Genomic DNA, 18,031 nt, shown 5'->3' on the forward strand with positions numbered 1-18,031 from the left:
TACAGAGCATCAGTCTCACTCTTTCTTCCAGAGTCATTCTATTCCAGTGGCAAGACAAAAGTCAAGAAGACTGGTGATGACCTGGGATGCAGTGGATGACATTGGCATCTTCAATATCTGACCAAACTCTAAGTGTTCTACAGTACCTGTTTGAGCCACCTTCATGGCTATAGACACAAATTGTACTCATCCAACCATTCCACCAAGAGAAGTCTTCATATGGTTGGGGTAGGCACCTCTGTAACTTACCAAGAGGTTTGAGGCCTATAGGTTACCCTTAACTTGGTGTAGTCCATCTGCCAAGAGAGCCTGCTGCCACACATGCTACAGCTTCTTGGAGCCACAGATGAAATATATTTATATCATGAGTACAGCTAGGTGGTGCAGTAGATAGAGCACTGGGCCTGGAGTCAGAGAGACCCTCAGATACTACTAGCTGTGTGACTGTGAGCAACTCACTTAACCCTGTTTGCTTCAGTTTCCTCATCTGTAAAATTATCTGAATAAGGAAATGGTAAATCACTCCAGTATCTTTGCCAAGAAGCCCCCCAAAATGAGGTCACAAATAGTCAGGTTTGACTGAAATTACTGAGCAACAAATTTATGTTATGATTTCAGGAAACCTGGAAGAGCTGTCACTGTCCATGAGCATGAACCCATTTTATTTATTTTTTTGCTCTCTCCATTCACATCAGTAAATTCAAAGCCAAGAGGAAGAACAGGACTTGCCAGCTTTCCTGCTTTAGCTATTTAATTAGTATTCATATGGGACAGGGAAAAAAAATCTGGCTTTATTCATTGAGATTTAGCAACAATGAACAGGAGTGGCCCAGGGAGAGGCACGAGCCTTTCTTGTAATTCCCTTAAGGTGAACTTGTACCATAGAGAAACTTGCCTCATAGAGACAAAGATAAACAGTTTAAAGCCCTTCCTGACCCTTTCATTTTGTACTGACCTCCCTTTCCTCTTGATTCTTGCTTATTAAATGTAAAACACAATTTAGCACTTAATTATATGCTGCCCTGTATTGTTTGGCTGGTGTTTTATGTGTTCTTTTTGCCTGATTCAGTTGAGCTCTTGTAGGAAAGAGATCATTGTGTCTTCATCTTCTCTCTACCCATAGCACTGAGGACATAAAAATTACACAGGAAATACTAAACAACTTATCAGTCTCTCCTAGATTAGGTTCTTAAACAAAGTATTGGCTATTGACTGGAGCTTATATGTTATTTGAACAATTCTTCTCTTTGAGTTCCTGTCATATGTAGAATGATCATAAGCAGCATTTAAATAGCACTTTATATTTTGTGAAGCATATTATATAGGTCATCTCATTTGATCACCATATCAACCCTGAACATAGGTGTTATTATCATCTTCATTTTATGGACAAGGAAACTAAGGCCGAGGGGTAAGTGACCTACCTATGGTCACACACCTGAGGAATGATTTAGATTCAGGTTTTCCTGACTCTTAAGTGCTACACTCTATCCATTGCACCAATAGCTGCCTAAAGAATTCAATGACATTTTAAAAGACTATTAACATATAGCCCCAGCTCTGTAGCTTCTAAATGGTTTACTGTTATCTTCTTGCCAAATAGGGAGAGATTTTGTAGTTCCTTATAAAAGTCTGGCTTAAATAATATGTCCAGTAAGATTCAACCTGGTAAAATATTACTTTATAATTATAGAATTTTTAAAAACTTTTTCAAAGAATTGATACACATGTTTTCTGTTTCATACAACTCTGTGAGATCTGTATTACAATACCCATTTTATAGATGAGGACAGTTATCCTTAGTGATTTGTTGAAGCTAAATGAAGCTGGGACTAGGAGGGAGCATAATATAATTAAATACTCCTGGGGTGGGGGGGAGGATCAAAGTCAGGATTGTGGAGAAAAGGCAGCAATTTGCCTGAACTCTCCCCCAGACTCCTCCAAACACTTTAAAATAATGCCATAAAATAATTCCTGGAGAAGAAGAAACCATAAAAGGACAGGGTGAAATAATTTTCCAATCAAAGACAACTTAGAAGGTCTCTCGTACCTGGGTGAGAGTGGAGCACAGTCCAGCACAGGCTACACCAGCACAGACCCAGACCCAGCCAACCAGGAGCAGGCCTTGGGAGGCACTGAATCATAGCAGCAGCTGCTTCTGGAGTTCTCAGCCAATAGAGAGATGGGAAGGGGGTTAACAACTGGTCAGAAGGAGAAGCAGAAGTCTCTTTGCTCGCACTGAGGAAGGACTCTGTTGCTTTGCCCACACTTGGATCTGGTCTGCAGTCCTAGGTGGCAATCTCAGGGTGAGCAGGCACCCTAGCACAACAGATCTTGTTGCCACAGTAGAGCGGGGACCCTCCCCATAGTTACAAGGCAGAAAAGAGTGCTTGTGGTCACTTACAGAGGAGAACACAGGGCAGCAGAGTAGTAAACACACCTCTTTTTAGATCATACCACCTTGGAAAATTGAAAACTTATAGGTCCCTAGAAGTATCTCTGAAAACAGCTACACAAAACCACTGAGGCCTGGGAAAGTGCTTCCTCCACCCTGAAAGTAAAGCCTCATTTTAATAGAGCTAAAAAGTCAAGAAATGAGCTGAAAAAAATGAGCAGAAAGTTGCTATGATGACAAGGAAGGGCAAAACCCACACTCAGAAGATAACAAAGTCGAAGCTCCAACATTGAAAACCTCCAAGAAAAATATGAATTGGTCTCACTCAGGCCAAGAAGATCAAGTGAGAGAGGTAGAAGAAAAATTGGGAAGAGAAATGAGAGTGATGAGAGAAAATCATGAGAAACAACTCAACAGCTTGGTAAAGGAGACACACAAAAAATACTGAGGAAAAGAACACCTTGAAAAACAGACTAGACAAAATGGTAGAGATACAAAAACCCAATGAACAAAAGAATTCCTTAAAAAGCAAAACTGACCAAATGGAAAAAGAGGGACAAAAATTTACTGAAACAAAAACAAAACAAAACCTCCTTAAAAAGCAGATTTGGCCAAATGGAAAAGGAAGTAAAAAAGCTCACTGATGAAAATAATGCCTTAAAAATTAGAACTGAGCAAGTGGAAGCTAATTACTTTATGAGAAATCAAGAAACAATAAAACAAAATTAAAAGAATGAAAAAAGAGAAGGTAATGTAAAATATCTCATTGAAAAAAAAACTTACCTAGAAAACAGATCCAGGAGAGATAATTTTTAAATTATTGGACTATCTGAAAGTCACAATTAAAAAAATAAAAGAGTCTAGACATCACTTTTCAAGAAATTATCAAGGAAAACTGATCTGCTTTTCCAGAAATGGAGAGTAAATAGAAATGGAAAGAATCCATTGATCACTTCCTGAAAGAGAACCAAAATGAAAACTGCCAGGACTATTATAGCCAAACTCCAGAGTTCCCAGGTCAAGGACAAAATATTGCAAGCAGTCAGAAAGAAACAGTTCAAATATGATGGAGTCACAGTCAGGATAACACAAGATTTAGCAGCTTCTACATTAAAGGAGGGTTTGGAATATGATATTCTGGAAGGCAAAGGAGCTAAGATTACAGCCAAGAATCACCTACCCAGCAAAACTGAGTATAATTCTTCAGGGGAAAAAATGGTATATTCAGCAAAATAGAGGACTTTCAAGCATTCTTGATGAAAAGACCAGAGCTGAATAGAAAATTTGACTTTCAAACACAAGACTCAAGAGAAACATAAAAAGGTAAATAGGAAATACAAATCATAAAGGGCTTAATAAGTTTTAACTGTTTACATTCCTACATGGGAAGATGATACTTATAACTCATAAGAATTTTCTCATTATTAGGGCAGTTAGGAGTATATAAAGACAGAGGTCATAGGTGTGAGTTGAATATGCAGAGATGATATCTAAAAAAATAAAATTAAGGGTTGAGAGAGGAATATACTGTGAAAAAGGAAAAGGTAGAATAGGGTTAATTATCTCACATAAAAGAGGCAAGAAAAACCTTTTATAGTGGAAGGGAAGAAGGGGAAAGTGAGGGGGAGTGAATGAACATTATTCGCATCAGATTTGTTTCAAAGAGGAAATAACATACACAATCAATTGGGTATAGAAATTTATCTTATCCTACAGGAAAATAGGAGAGGAAGGGAATGAGAGAAGGGTAGGGTGATAAAAGGGAGGGCAGATTAGGGGTAGTCAGAAGCAAAACACTTCTGAGGAGGAACAGGGTGAAAGGAGAGAAAGAATAGAATAAATGGGGGGAAATAGGATGGAGAGGAAAATACAGTTAGCAATAGTATCTGTGAAAAAAAATTTTGAAATAAGTTTCTCTGATAAAGGTCTCATTTCTTAAACAATTAGAGAACCATGGCAAATTTAGAAAAATAAGAGCTGTTCCCCAATTGATAAATGATCAAAAGACATGAACAGTTTTCAGTTTAAGTAATCAAAGCTATCTATAGTCATATGAAATCATGCTCTAACTCACTATTGATTGGAGAAATGCAAATTAAAACAATTCTTAGGTACTACCAAGGAAAATGACAAATGTTGGAGGGGATGTGGGAAAAATGAAATATTAATAAACTGTTGGTGGACTTGTAACCTGATTCAACCATTCTGAAGAATATTTTGGAACTATGCCCAAAGGGCTATAAAACCATGCCTTCCTTTTGACCTAGCCATACCACTACTAGGTCTATATCCCAAAAGAGATAAAAAAGGAAAAAGACCTTATATGTACGAAAATATTTATAATAACTCTTTTCTGGTGGCAAAGAATTGGAAATTGAGAGGTCACCTATCAATTGTGGAATGGCTGAACAAATTGTGCTATGAGATTATGATGGAATACTATTGTGCTATAAGAAATGATGAACAGAATACTCTCAGAAAAACCTGGACTTACATGAGCTAATGCAAAGTGAAATGTACTGTGTACAAAGTAACAACAATATTTAAGACGTGCTTTTTAAGATCAGCTGTGAATGACTTTGCTCTTCTCAGTAATGATCTATGATCATTACAATGATCTAAGACAACTCTGAAAGATTTATAATGAAAAATGCTCTCCATCCCCAGACAAAGAACTGCTTGTGTCTGAAAACAGTTTGAAGCATACTTTTTCCCCCCACTTTATTTTTCTGGAGGATTTTTTCATCTATGTTTTCTTTTTTAACATGACTAATATGGAAACGTTTTGCATGACTACACATGTATAACCTATATCAAATTGCTTGCCTTCAAAATGGGGTGGGGGGTGAGGAAGGAAGAAGAAATAGAATTTAGAACTCATAATTTTAAAAGTGAATGTTAACTGTTTTTTACATGGAATTGAGTAAAAATAAAATACTAAATAAATTATGGAAAAGAAAAAAAGTAGTCCTAGACTGGTAATTCAGAGACCTGGATTATAGCTCTGGCTCTATCATAAATCTGTGAGTGACTCTGGACTCAGCTTCCTCATTTGTAAAATGAGATTAGGATAGGGGGTGTAAACTACATCATGGGTTGGTAATCTGGGGTTTGAGGACTTTTGTTTTAAAAATATTTTGATAACTGTATTTAATATAATTAGGTTTTAATCCTATTTTTGCATTTTTTGCATTCAAATATTATTTGCATTCAAATATTATATTTTGCATTCAAAAATATTATTTTGAGAAGAGATCCATAGACTATATCAGACTGCCAAAGGGGTCCATGACATAAAAGAGGTTAAAACCCCCAAGATTAGTAGCTTGCCTAAATCACTTTTAAAAAATGAAAAACATCAGAATGTGAAATAGAAGATTTGGGTACCAACATGCTCTGCTTCTCACTTGCTTTGAGAGTCACTATATAAAATCATAGGGTTTCAGAAATAGAAGGGTCCTTAGAAATTATGTAGTCTAACCTAATTGGAAATTCAAATTCCCTCTACAAACCTTCCAGTGATGGGATACTTACTATTCCACAAGACAGTTGATTCCATCTTTGTATATTTCTAATGAGATAATATATGTAAAATACTTTTCAAATATTAAAATACTTTATAAATATCAGCTATTATGGTACAAAAAATAACCATAATAGATATGAACCATTGGGATTGCCCCAAATGGAATGGGCTCCTCTTTGACCTAAGTGAATTTATCATTTTCAAAATTAGGGATTTGAATTAGGTTGTCTCTAGATTCCTTCCAACTCAAATTTCTATGAAGAAAAGAGAAAAATCTGGACCTACCAAAATTTCACTCATCTCACGTAAGTCCTTATAATGATATGCATAGTTTTCTTCAGTATTGGCATTCAACTGTGCATCTGAAATTTTAAAAGTGCCATGATAATACTCCAGTTTCTGATCTACATTGGAAAGAAAACAAAAGAAAAATAAGGATGAGATTTGGGCATAAGACTCCAGGATTAGGGAAAAATATGTATTAGACCCACCACTAGCAGAGGTTCATACTGAGTCCATGATAAGTCCACTGTGATGCAATATTCTATTGTATATCTATCCAGGAAGATATTGGTGTCAAAAAGGTTACTTTTTTGATTCATCAATAGGCTTACAAATGTGAATTTCTAATGAGCATGACATAGCAATCCAAGAATAGATAAATGAAAGTATGGAATTCAAATATTTGAGAGAGGAAAAGAATGAATATGGATTAACTTTTGGGAGAGGTAAAAAGTTAATAGGTGGGGCAGCTAGGTGGCGCAGTGAATAGAGCACCAGCCCTGGAGTCAGGAGGACCTGAGTTCAAATTCAGCCTCAGACACTTAACACAAAAACTAGCCGTGTGACCTTGGGCAAGTCACTTAACCCCAACTCCCCTCCGAAAAGCAAAAAAGAAAAAGTTAGTAGGTAATGGAGAAGAGTAAGAAAGTTGGGGCACAGTTTAATCTCAGTGTTCAAAGAGTTTGACTTGAATTGTTGGTAGAACAGTATTACAGAGACCTATATTTTAATCTACAAGGGCCACGATTAGCATTTTTGGAAGGAATTCTTGAATCTTTGTGATCCACTATCAGGAGACATGGAGCTTATAGTTGATGAAGATAAAACTAAGAAGAGAAACAAATTTCTTAGATGGTTATCTAGAAAAAAATGTGGTCTAGGAAGGGGCTAGATCAGGAATTCTTTAGCTTTTCTATGCCATGGATACCTCTGGCAATTTAGTGAAATCTACGAACCCCTTTTCAAAATAATGTTTTTAAATGAACAAAGTAAGACACAAAGGGAAACCAAGTATTGAAACATATTTATCAAAATATTTTTAAAATGAGCTGATAAATCCCTGGTTAAAAGATCTAGGCCAGATTCTAAGGTTTGATCGAAGACATGTAGAACTAAAGCATCTCCAATAAATACTTATTTCTAGGTGTAACATCATTGGACCCCATAAAAATATTCTTTTCTTCAAATTGCCTCTTGTGTATAACTATGGTGAATATATGCACATCCGACATTAACAAGTGATAGAGAAAATGTAATTTTAGTGAATTTCACTTAAGACATGGCCATAAATAAAAATAAATACATCGTTTCTGTCATGGTTCTTGATATGTAGAAAAGTTTGCAGGCAAAAAAGTATGGTATGAGAAGGGAAGTCTGTGCTTTGCTGACTTTGTGACATTAGGTAAGTTACAACCTCCCTGTGCCTCAGTTTCCTCATGTATAAAAAATGAGGAATCGATTAAATGACTTTTGAGATTCCTTTCAGCTCTAAATCCATGGTTCTATGGTCACTGGAGATGAATAAATATGGAATAGTTTATATCAAGTGCCTCATGCTTGTTTTTCCTTAAGTGAATAAGGAAAGTTACATATATACCATATATATGCATATACATACATACATAGTAACTTTTTCTTGTTTGGAAGATGATAGCTAGATTGATTAATTGTACCTTATGGGATTATAGGATTCAGAACTGGGAAATTACCTTAAAAATTCATTAATCCAACTCCCTTATTTTACAGATGAAGAAATTGGGGTCAAAGAGTTAAGTGCTTTGCCGAAGGTCACACAGTTAGTAAATAGCTGGGATCTGAATCCAGGTCCCCCAATTCCAAATCCATGACACTCTTCACTAAACTAGCAATCATTACTAAAACAGCACCTTAAGAGATCCCAATTTCATTACTTTCACATATGTGGGGGTAAAAGTTATCTTGGGGGAAGAGAAATTAAGGAAATTTCCTTCCAAGTTATACCTACCAGAGACCAAGAAATTAACCAGAAGACCAACAGTTATGCCTGTAATCAATAGTCCTACTGTAATAATAAGGACAATCATCCATGGCTCCAAACCTCGGGTTTTTGGGCCCAGTCCTACTGTCCTAGAAGGAGAGGGAAGAGACAACTGTCACTAAATAATGAATTTCACAATGGAAGAACAAAAGACTTTTTAGTTATCTCTGGAAATAAAAAAGAGCAGCTTAAACTAATTTGACCAATGAATGAGAATTTGTGTGATGGCAACCCCAGCATTTAAAGAACAATAACACAAATAATAACTAGTAGTTATATAGCATTTAAGGTTTGCAAAACACTTTATAAGCAGCCTTATTTGATCCTAACAACAACCCTGGGAAGGTGGTGCTACTCATTATTTTCATTTTATTGATGAGGAAACAGGCAGGTTAAGTGACTTGTCCAGGGTCACACAGATGGTAAATGTTTGAGACAAATCATGACTCCCAGTACAATGCCCTATGCACTGTGCAGCCCTCTCTTCCTTGTGCCTTATAGACACACATAATGCTAGTAGCCTTGTCTCGGTGCAGGGCAGCATATTGTCTCATAGTGTCACAATCCAATTTAGAATAATTTCACTGACAAAGTTACAGAGAGAAGCATAGTAGAGAGAAGTATGATGAAATCATGTATCACTGGCACCAAACACTTAAAAATTACAGTATTGTTTTGGGACAGGTCACATTTGTCTCCAAATATGAATTTTATGAAATTGGGAATACAGCCTATATAAATTTGCCTCATAGCTGTAAACCAAAGTTTTGCTTGTGTAACTCTGAAAAATATCTTAGATTATTGTATCAAACCATTCATTTGTATCTTGTATCTTTGATTCATTTCTCATGTTTGTGTGTTGTATCTGTCTTGGGCCCTTTCCTCTTTCCTCTGTACATTCTGTTTCTTGGTGACTGGTGGCGAACCAGGGATGCCTGTGCCCTGCCCCGCCCCCGCCCCCTCTTCCCCCATCACAGAAGCATCCCCTCACCCCTCCCATGTGAACTATTACTAACGGTAGGTGGCAGAGAGGACTCAAGAAAAGGAAGAGTTTGGGAGTGGAGAAGGGGGGAGCAAAAACACCTCGAGTGTCCTTGTATCACTTCTTCTGAGCTCCATGTGAGTGCTTGCCTCCATGTGAAGTCTCCATAAAACAGTCTTTTAGATAAAAGTATAATTGGCATTGAACAATGTGGTGAGCCCCCTGGAGTTGTGCTCTCTGCAGCAGAGTTTGAATGCTTGGCAGTTTGGCTCAATGAAACCTCAGTGTCTGGTGTTATCTTGCCCGGTGATCTTCAGAATCTTCCTCAGACTATTCAAATAGAAGCAACTCAGTTTCCTGGCATGGTGCTGACAGACGCTCTGGGTTTGACAGTCATACAACAATGTGCACAGCACAATGGCTCTGCAGACCTTCAGTCTCATAGGCACCCTAATACCTCTTCTCGCCCACACTTTCTTTCGGAGCCTTCCAAACACTGATCTGGCTCTGGAAGTGCATGTGTCAACCTCATTATCAACGTGTACATCCCTGGAAAGTACGCTGTCAAGGTAAGTGAGCTTATCCACCACATTGAAAATTTCTCTATTGGCTGTAACTGATAGTTCCGCCTATGGGTGGTGTGGTGCTGGATGTTTCTTGGTGATCTAATCAACTCTGACAGGTTTAATTAACATCTCTATGAAGCTTACACCCAAATCTATGTATGTAGTCTGAATTTCTTTCTTATATTTTAGTCCCTTATCACTAATTGACAGCTGGACATCTCCACCTGAGACATAACAAATTAAATGCATCTAAAATAGAACTTTTTTTTTTTTTAAAGCAATTGGGGTTAAGTAACTTGCTCAAGGTTACATGGCAAGTTATTTTTTGTGTGGGTGCCAAGTATCTGAGGCTGGAACTTATCCCAGGTCTCCTGACGCCTGGGCCGGTGCTCTTACTCACTGCGCCACCTGGCCGCCCCTGAATGGGTTTTTTTAAAACCTCAAATCAATCCCTCTCTATTTCTATTGAGGTTACCATAATCCTCCTATTTATTAGTTAGTTTAGCAACCTCAGAATCATACTTGACTCTTCCCTTTTCCTCACCCTTCATTGTCGGGTCTTGCTGATTCTAACTCTGGGATATATTACTGAATTCCCTCTCTCCATTCCCAGAGATGCTACCTTAGATCAAGACCTCAACACATTGGCCTGGACTATAGCCATAGCCTCCTACTTGGTTCCCCTGCTTTCAGGTCTTCCCCTTCTGCTTCTATAGTCCCTATGACTTCCAAATTGATATTTCTAATATATACGTATGAATATGCCACTTCTCTACTGAAAATTCTTTGCCAACTCCCTATTATCTCCATAATGAAATGCAAAGGTGCCTTTTACCTAAAGCCCTTTATAATTTCCAAGTTTATTTCTGATTGGCTCCTTTACATACTTTGTTCTAATGAAACTTGTCTACCAGCAGTTACTAGTACATAACATTCACCTCTTGACTTCTTGCATTGCATATGTATGGGCATGCTTTGACCTTATCCCTGGAATGCACCCCATCCCCACTTCCCCTTTCTAGAATCCATAGCTTTTTTCAAGGATCAGTTCTGGTGCTACCTCCTATTCAAGGCCTCTCCTGATCCTCTCTGGGCCTTAGTCTCTTTATCTGTAAAGTGAAGATGTCAGACTAAATGATCTCTAATAGTGCTTTTTAGCTTATTCCTGAAGACAAGGATTATTTTGTCTTTTCTTTTTGTATCCTCACGGCTGGTATAATGTTTGGTAAATAGTAGGTGCTTTAGAAGTGTGTGGTACTAAAATACTTAGAGAGCAGCTCTTGTAGTGGTGGCAAAGAACTGGAAGTTGAAGAAATGCCCATCAATTCGGGAATGGCTGAACAAGTTTTGATATATGAATGTAACAGAATACTATTGTTCTATAAGAAATGGGGAACAGGCAGACTTCAGAAAAACCTGGAAAGACTTACATGAAACTGATATTGAATGAAGTAAGCAGAACCAGGAGAACATTGTACACATTAACAGCAACATTATGCAATGACCAACTTTGTTAGATTTAACTCTTCTGAGCAATGCAACGATCTAAGACAATTCCAAAAGACTCATGATGGAAAATGCTATCCACATCCAGAAAAAAGAACTATGGAGTCTGAATGCAGATAGAAGCATGCTATCTTCTCTCTTTAAAAAAAAAATGTTTTTTGCCTTTTCTTTCTCATGGTTTTCCCCTTTTGTTCTGATTCTTCTTTCATGACTAATGTGGAAATTTATTTAATATGATCATACATATATAGCCTATATCAGATTGCATGTCATTTTGGGGAGGGAGGAGTGGAGCAAAGGAAGAAAATTTAGAACTCAAAATCTTATAAAAGTGAATGTTGAAAACTAAAAATAAATGAATAAATAAATTTAAAAAGAAGAGTGTGTTACTGAATCAAACTAACTGTGACAAAACTTCATGTATGTTGATTACCAGGAATTTTACTTTGAAGGATAAAAAGGGTAGGGAGCAGAATGAAAGATAAATAAAGAGAGACAAAATTAATTCAAATGGAGAGAAAAAAGAATAGTTTTGACAAAGTGTCAACCCCTCACAGTATTGTCTTTGATTAGGTAGAATGGAAATGAAAGAGAAAAAAAGATGGTATTAAAATGGAGCTTAGCTGATAAGCATAAAGAAGGGCGAAAACTAAAAGTAGTTTCAGTGTGTAAAATGACTGATGATTACAAAGCTACATAAATGTAAGCTATTATAATTTTATGCTGTGGAAGATTTGTATAGATATCAAATGGACTGATAGGAGAAAAGAGGAAAAACATTTAAGAGTAGCCAACCACTGGACTCCACTGTTCTAACCCCTGGTTGTGATTTTGAAACACAACAAGGTGATTGGCATCCTGATAGAGGTTCATAAGATTTAGAACTGAAAGGAACCTTAAAGATTATTCAGTCTAATACCTTCATATTACAGATGAGTAAACTATAACTCAGAGATGCTAAATGATTTGTCTATAGTCATACAAGTGTTAAATATCAGAAATGGAATTTGAACCTAGGTCTTCTGGGTGGGGAACCTGCGGTCTCAAGACCACATGTGGCCCTCTAGGCCCTCAAGTGCAGCCCTTTGGTTGAATCTGAAGTTCAAAGTTCAGGCCGCAGGTTCCCCACCCCCGTCTAGGCTCCATCATCTGTTTCAAAGAGGATTTTATAATGTTCTTTACACTTTCGTTAAATTTGTTTTTCAACATTTTGAAGGGTGTGTAAGATCAGGTTAGGGTCATGTTAGTTAAAGCAGAACATAGTGGTTTTTTTCAATGAATTTACAGATTGCAAAGAGAAACACACCCTGAAAAACACAGAAGAATGAATTTCATTATGAATAGTCAGGAATGGGATGTGCCTGTACTTGAATATTTGTGGTCTTTTACATTGGCACATAACCTTGAAGAAGCCAGAATAAATTTGATTGGGCTGAAAACCACATGAAACATCAACCTCATCTGATCTCTCCTTAATAGATCCAAGAAACATTTCTAAGGCCCTTTGGATGTGCACAGTGAACATGTTCTTGATGCTAAGCCCTGGAGAAAATATAGACATAAGAAAATGAAGTCCCTAATGCCATGAAATTTACAACTTAATAGGGAGATGACTACAATGTAATGATGAAACAATCATACAAAATGGCACACAAGTACATTGTACAAAGTAAAATTGAGGCTAAAGAAGAGAAAGATTATTTCCATTTAAGGAAAACTGAGGAAGTCTTCACAGAACAGGTTGCATTTGAATGGAGTCTTAAAGACTGGTAGGATTTCAAAAGAGAAAAACAAGGGAGGCAAAGACACAAAAGTGAGAGAGCAAAGAATCTGTCCTGACGATGGCAAGTAGTCTAGTTTGTATAAGACTTAAATTATGTGGAAAAAAGCTATGCATGATAAAGTTGGAAAAGAAGACCTTTACTACCAGGATAAGGAGTATGTAGTTTATGTGGTCTCCAACAGGGAGTCATTGAAGGGTTTTGAGCAGAAACATCTGTTTATTAGGAATAGTGACCAAGCAATATATTAAGGATGAATTCTAAGGGGAAGAGATTAGAGACAGAAAGAGCAGTTTGGATAGTCCATATAAAGGGTAAGTTGGTGGCAGTAAAAATAGAAAGGAATTAACTTTCCAGAAGTATTGAGGAGGTAGAACCGATAAAAATCGATTAGATGTTGGATGTGAGTGTGACAGAAGAGTCAAAGCTGACACCAAAGTTCTCAACATGGATAATAGAGTGAACATTGGTACCACTAAAATAAATAGGAATTTCTGAAGGAAGAGCAGGTTTTTATGTAGAGACAAATTCAGTTACAGTTCAGATTAACATGTTGAGTTTGAAATGCTAGTGGGGAGGCGAAGCCAAGATGGCAGAGAAAAGGAAGTAACTTGCCCAAGCTGTCTCCCAAACCCCAACAAGAACCTTTAAATAATGCCATAAAACAATTCCTGGAGCAGAAGAACCCAGAAAAGGATGGGGTGAAATAATTTTCCAGCCAAAGACAACTTAGAAAGTCAGCAGGAAAGTTCTGTCACACCTGGGTGAGAATGGAACACTGGCCACGCCAGTCCAGCCCCAGACCCCAGCAAACCAGAAGCAGGCCTTGGGAGCCACTGAATCAGCAGCAGCAGAGGCTGCTTCCAAAGCTCTGGGCTCACAGATGCTAATGGGTCAAACAAGCGGTTAGAAGGAGATTCCAGGGGTCTTTTTGCTAGCACTGGGGCAGGACTTTGTTGCTTTGCCCATACTCGGATCCAGGTTACAGTCCTGGGTGGCAGTCTCAAGGTGAGGAAGAGCACTAGCACCACAGAGCTTGTGGCTGCAGTGGAGGGCAAACCATTGTCACAGCTCCAGGGCAGAGAAGATTGTTTGTTCTAGCTCACCAACCAGAGCCTAGGCAGGAGAGGAAGAAGCACCTCTTCTTAGATCACACCACCTTGGAAGAACTGAACAGTTATGGGTTCTTAGAAGTATCTCTGAACACAGCTGCACAAAATCCATGAAGCTTAGGACAGTATGCCCTCTCTCCTGCAGCGGAGCCCTGCTTTAACAAAGAGTTAAAAGTCAAGAAAAAGGATGGGAAAATGAGCAAATAACAGAAATACTCTTGAGACATCCAAGTAGAGATCTCATGAAATAATTATAGGATCGTAAAGTTCTTGGACTTTAGAGTTGGAAGGGAACCTAGAGGTCATGTGGCTGTGGACCCAGAGGACCCAGACTCAAATTCTAAACTCAGTGGTATTGCCTGTGTGACTTTAGTTAAGTCATTTAATCTCCTTCAACTTCCTCTCTAAGATAGGGGATTGGGCTAGATGGCCTCTGAGGTTCCTTGCTGCTCTAAATCTTTGTTCTTGTGACCTAATCCAAGCTAGTCATTTTATAAATAATTAAAATTTTTATAGTTATATGTTTTACCCACAGTGACTGTGAGATGTAGATATGTTTTACATGTGAGAAAACTATGTCTCAGGCATAGTTAACTGAATATGCTCAGATACCATCATTACTGAACACAATAGTCACTACTTAGACTCAGTTCTTCTTGATTTTAAGACCAAGTGTTCTTTCTACTGAACTAAATCATAAGATATCAGGTGTGGACTATTTTTTTTCCAAGAAGTTTGGAGGTGAATGGTCGTTGTTATGTTCATCCTTTGTTTATGAAGAGGACCATGGCATCAGGGAAATGATGACGTGACTTGTAGTTGACTTTGATTTGAGTGAGGGAGGGCTGTGCAAGGTCACCAGCCTCACTTTCTCCTCCAGAGCCATTTGGATTCAGTGACCAGATATTCATCAGGATGACTGGAGATGACCCAGGATGCAATGGGAAACCCTGGCTTCTTTAGGCTAAGACCTTTTCATGTAGAGAGAAAAGAGTGAGGTAATGCCCATTCTGTAAAGAGACCTCTTTAAGAAGTGAGTCAAGGGAAAGCCACTTTAATTAGAAAAAACGAAAAAAAAAATCAAGCTGGGAGGGGAAGACCCTCAGGGTTGCTATTCCTAAGAGAAACAGTTACCATTGACATTCACTGTAAGTCAGGAAGGCCCAAAATAGAGCCATTAAGTGGAGCTTGGGCAGGGACTCATGGTCTAATCTATGAGCTTCAGAGTGTCTAAGGTTTAAGGTTTTGTGAAAAAAGAAAGAAAAAGAAAGAAAGAAAGAAAGAAAGAAAGAAAGAAAGAAAGAAAGAAAGAAAGAAAGAAAGAAAGAAAGAAAGAAAGAAAGAAAGAAAGAAAGAAAGAAAGGGAGAAAGGGAGAAAGAGAGAAAGAAAGAAAGAGAGAGAAAAAAAGAAAGAAAAAAGAAAGAAAGGAAAGAAAGAAAGAAAGAAAGAAAGAAAGAAAGAAAGAAAGAAAGAAAGAAAGAAAGAAAGAAAGAAAGAAAGAAAGAAAAAGAAAGAAAGGAAGAAAGAAAGAAAGGAAGGGAGAAAGAGAGAAAGGGAGGAAGGGAGAAAGGGAGGAAGGGAGGAAGGGAGGAAGGAGAAAGAGAGAGAGAGGAAGAAAGAAGAGAGAAAGGAAGGAAGGAGAGAAAGGAAGGAAGGAAAATGGGAGGATAATGGAAGAGATGGATATTATGATTGAAAATACATTAATTTATTTATATGCAGATGAAAAGGAACCTATCTTTAATACTTGTTACTAAAGAAATTACTCTCATTTGTGATAGATGACTAACTGAACCCCTATTTTATTCCAATCAATATTAATCAGCTTGATATGATTTCATAAAGGTAGTGATTATAAATTCTGTATGTTAGGCTCCAGAGCTGTGAATTGCAAATTGTAAATTCACTTGCTTAATCATAGGAAGCTTACTTAAGGACCTCCACCCCTGTTTTTGCCTTCTTATGGTGAGCAAGCCCAGTGTTCATGACAGAGGTGACTCAATGAATGGAAAGTCCCCCAGCTATTTTTGTCATCCCTCCATTTCTTGTCATTGCCTAACATGGGAAGATGTCCATAATCATTTGGCCAATAAATGACCCTATTTGCCAGCCTGTGGCCTGCTTTTCTATCAGTTCATTGGCCCATGTTGATGTTTTCCATCTGTTTCTCAGTCAAACCCATGGGGCTTCTCATTGGCTCTTTGTCAACCAATGGGATCTACATTTTGCATACACCCTCCTGGAATGTCATGGGCAAGGTCTATCAATCAATGAGATTCTGTATTTTTAGTTTACTTTATCTGTATTTTCTGGGTATCAAGTACTATAAAACTAAAACCCTGGAGGAAGAGGGCATCACAGATCATGAAGAAGATCTGAGGTCTCATTCATTGGAGGGAACCCAATCCCTTTAATAAATTATTAATGGCTCAGAGTTCTGCCTCAGCAATTTTTCTCAAAGATTGGTCAATTTTGTGCCCCACAGCTTAAGACAATACTTTGTTTTTACTTACTCTCTTCTTGTTTTAAGCTATGTACTTTCATAGCAAAAATTTCATCTACTTGTTCTCATAATTTTCTTTGTTTAACTTCATTGTTCCTGTTTAAAAATTGCTTTATGTGAAATTATTTTGTATATAATTATATTGAAAGTGTTGCTTGATGCAAAAAAAAAAAAACTTCAACACCTTACTATATTTTAAATACTGATAACTTCTTGGTTATGTGACCATAAATCATGGTACACCATTGAAACCTTGGGTTTCCTAGGTGTGTTACCAGAGAAATGGGGTATATCCTGGAAACAACAGACCTGGAGTTCTCTAAGTACCCATGACTTTGAGTCTCAGGGATTTCCAAGAAAAAAAACAAAAGGCCATGAAAGGATCCCCTCCTTCCCTACCTGACCCCCTCAAGTCAAGGTAGAGTACCTTCTAGAACTCTATGATAAATTGTGAGGGAGTGGAGCAGAAGTGAAGGATAAGTTTGGAGGTAGTTTGGGTAATCAGATGGAGTTGAGGAGATTGAACTCAGGTTGTCTCAACAACTGCCTTGAAGGAATCAGACCTCTGGATCCAATGTTGCCCTTGACTCTTGATATGATTTGCCTCCACTCTCCTCTGGTTGTAACCTTCACCTCTGCTTCATTTCTGTAGGATTCATCATAGAGTCCTGAAAAATGCTATCCCCTGAGCCTAAGGGTTCCCCTGTCACTGCCCTTTTGGCTTCTTCTCAAAAGCTCCTCAGGTTCAAAGTCAAGGACATGAGAGGAACTAAAGGTAAATGAATTATTTTCCCTCTAAGGTCGGGTATTTCTAATGCTTCAAGTCTCCATGGTAATATCTCCTGATAAGGGAAAACCCTAGGTTAAGATGGTTTTAGAATAATCAGATTAACTAAATTAATAAATAATTAAGTAATTTGCAACATATTAGTATGAGCAAGAATTGATGTAAAAGAAATTGTTCAGGAGGTGTATGATCAGAAAAGGAAGTAGTTCAGTCATGTACTTAGTGTAAGAAAGAGTGTTGGACAATCTGAGTTTTGCATTAGTATCCAAGCAATATTAGAAGAACTGAAGGAAGATCCCCAATGATTTATCTAGGTGCCTTATGGAGAATTTATAAAAAGACAGGAAGAAGTATCACACAGGATGAGAAGCCATAGTTGGCATTCTATTTGAACTAGTAGAGGGAGTGTCAATATCCATTCACTAAACTATGAAGGGGTTATCTTACTGCAGTCTTAAACTACTAAAGCTTAAGCCCCAGACTCCCTGTATAGTGTCTCCAGAAGACTAAAAACTCACTGAGACTTCACTTCAAAGTGAACTGGGTTTAAGGTTTTGTGAAAGAAAAAAGCAG

General features: G+C 37.7%; 1 protein-coding gene and 1 long non-coding RNA gene across 3 annotated transcripts in view; one reads left to right on the top strand and one right to left on the bottom strand.

The window, feature by feature from the left end:
• Positions 1 to 17,442, top strand: part of LOC138175055 (uncharacterized) — a 121,423-nt gene extending 103,981 nt beyond the window's left edge. The window contains exon 3 of the long non-coding RNA XR_011171861.1: positions 17,324 to 17,442. This is a non-coding gene — a long non-coding RNA (uncharacterized lncRNA). The remainder of the gene's footprint in view (positions 1 to 17,323) is intronic.
• Positions 1 to 18,031, bottom strand: part of TMPRSS11A (transmembrane serine protease 11A) — an 81,024-nt gene that overhangs the window by 55,209 nt on the left and 7,784 nt on the right. For both annotated transcript variants that reach the window (XM_069105333.1, XM_069105334.1), the window contains exons 2-3: positions 8,188 to 8,309; positions 6,207 to 6,325 (exon numbers count right to left, since the gene is read on the bottom strand). In XM_069105333.1, the coding sequence (XP_068961434.1) occupies positions 6,207 to 6,325; positions 8,188 to 8,309 (241 nt within the window). The remainder of the gene's footprint in view (positions 1 to 6,206; positions 6,326 to 8,187; positions 8,310 to 18,031) is intronic.

This window comes from Petaurus breviceps, unplaced genomic scaffold, assembly GCF_028583685.1.
Source record: "Petaurus breviceps papuanus isolate PSGF00001 unplaced genomic scaffold, PetGlider_PUasm1.0 76, whole genome shotgun sequence".
Classification (NCBI taxonomy): domain Eukaryota; kingdom Metazoa; phylum Chordata; class Mammalia; order Diprotodontia; family Petauridae; genus Petaurus; species Petaurus breviceps.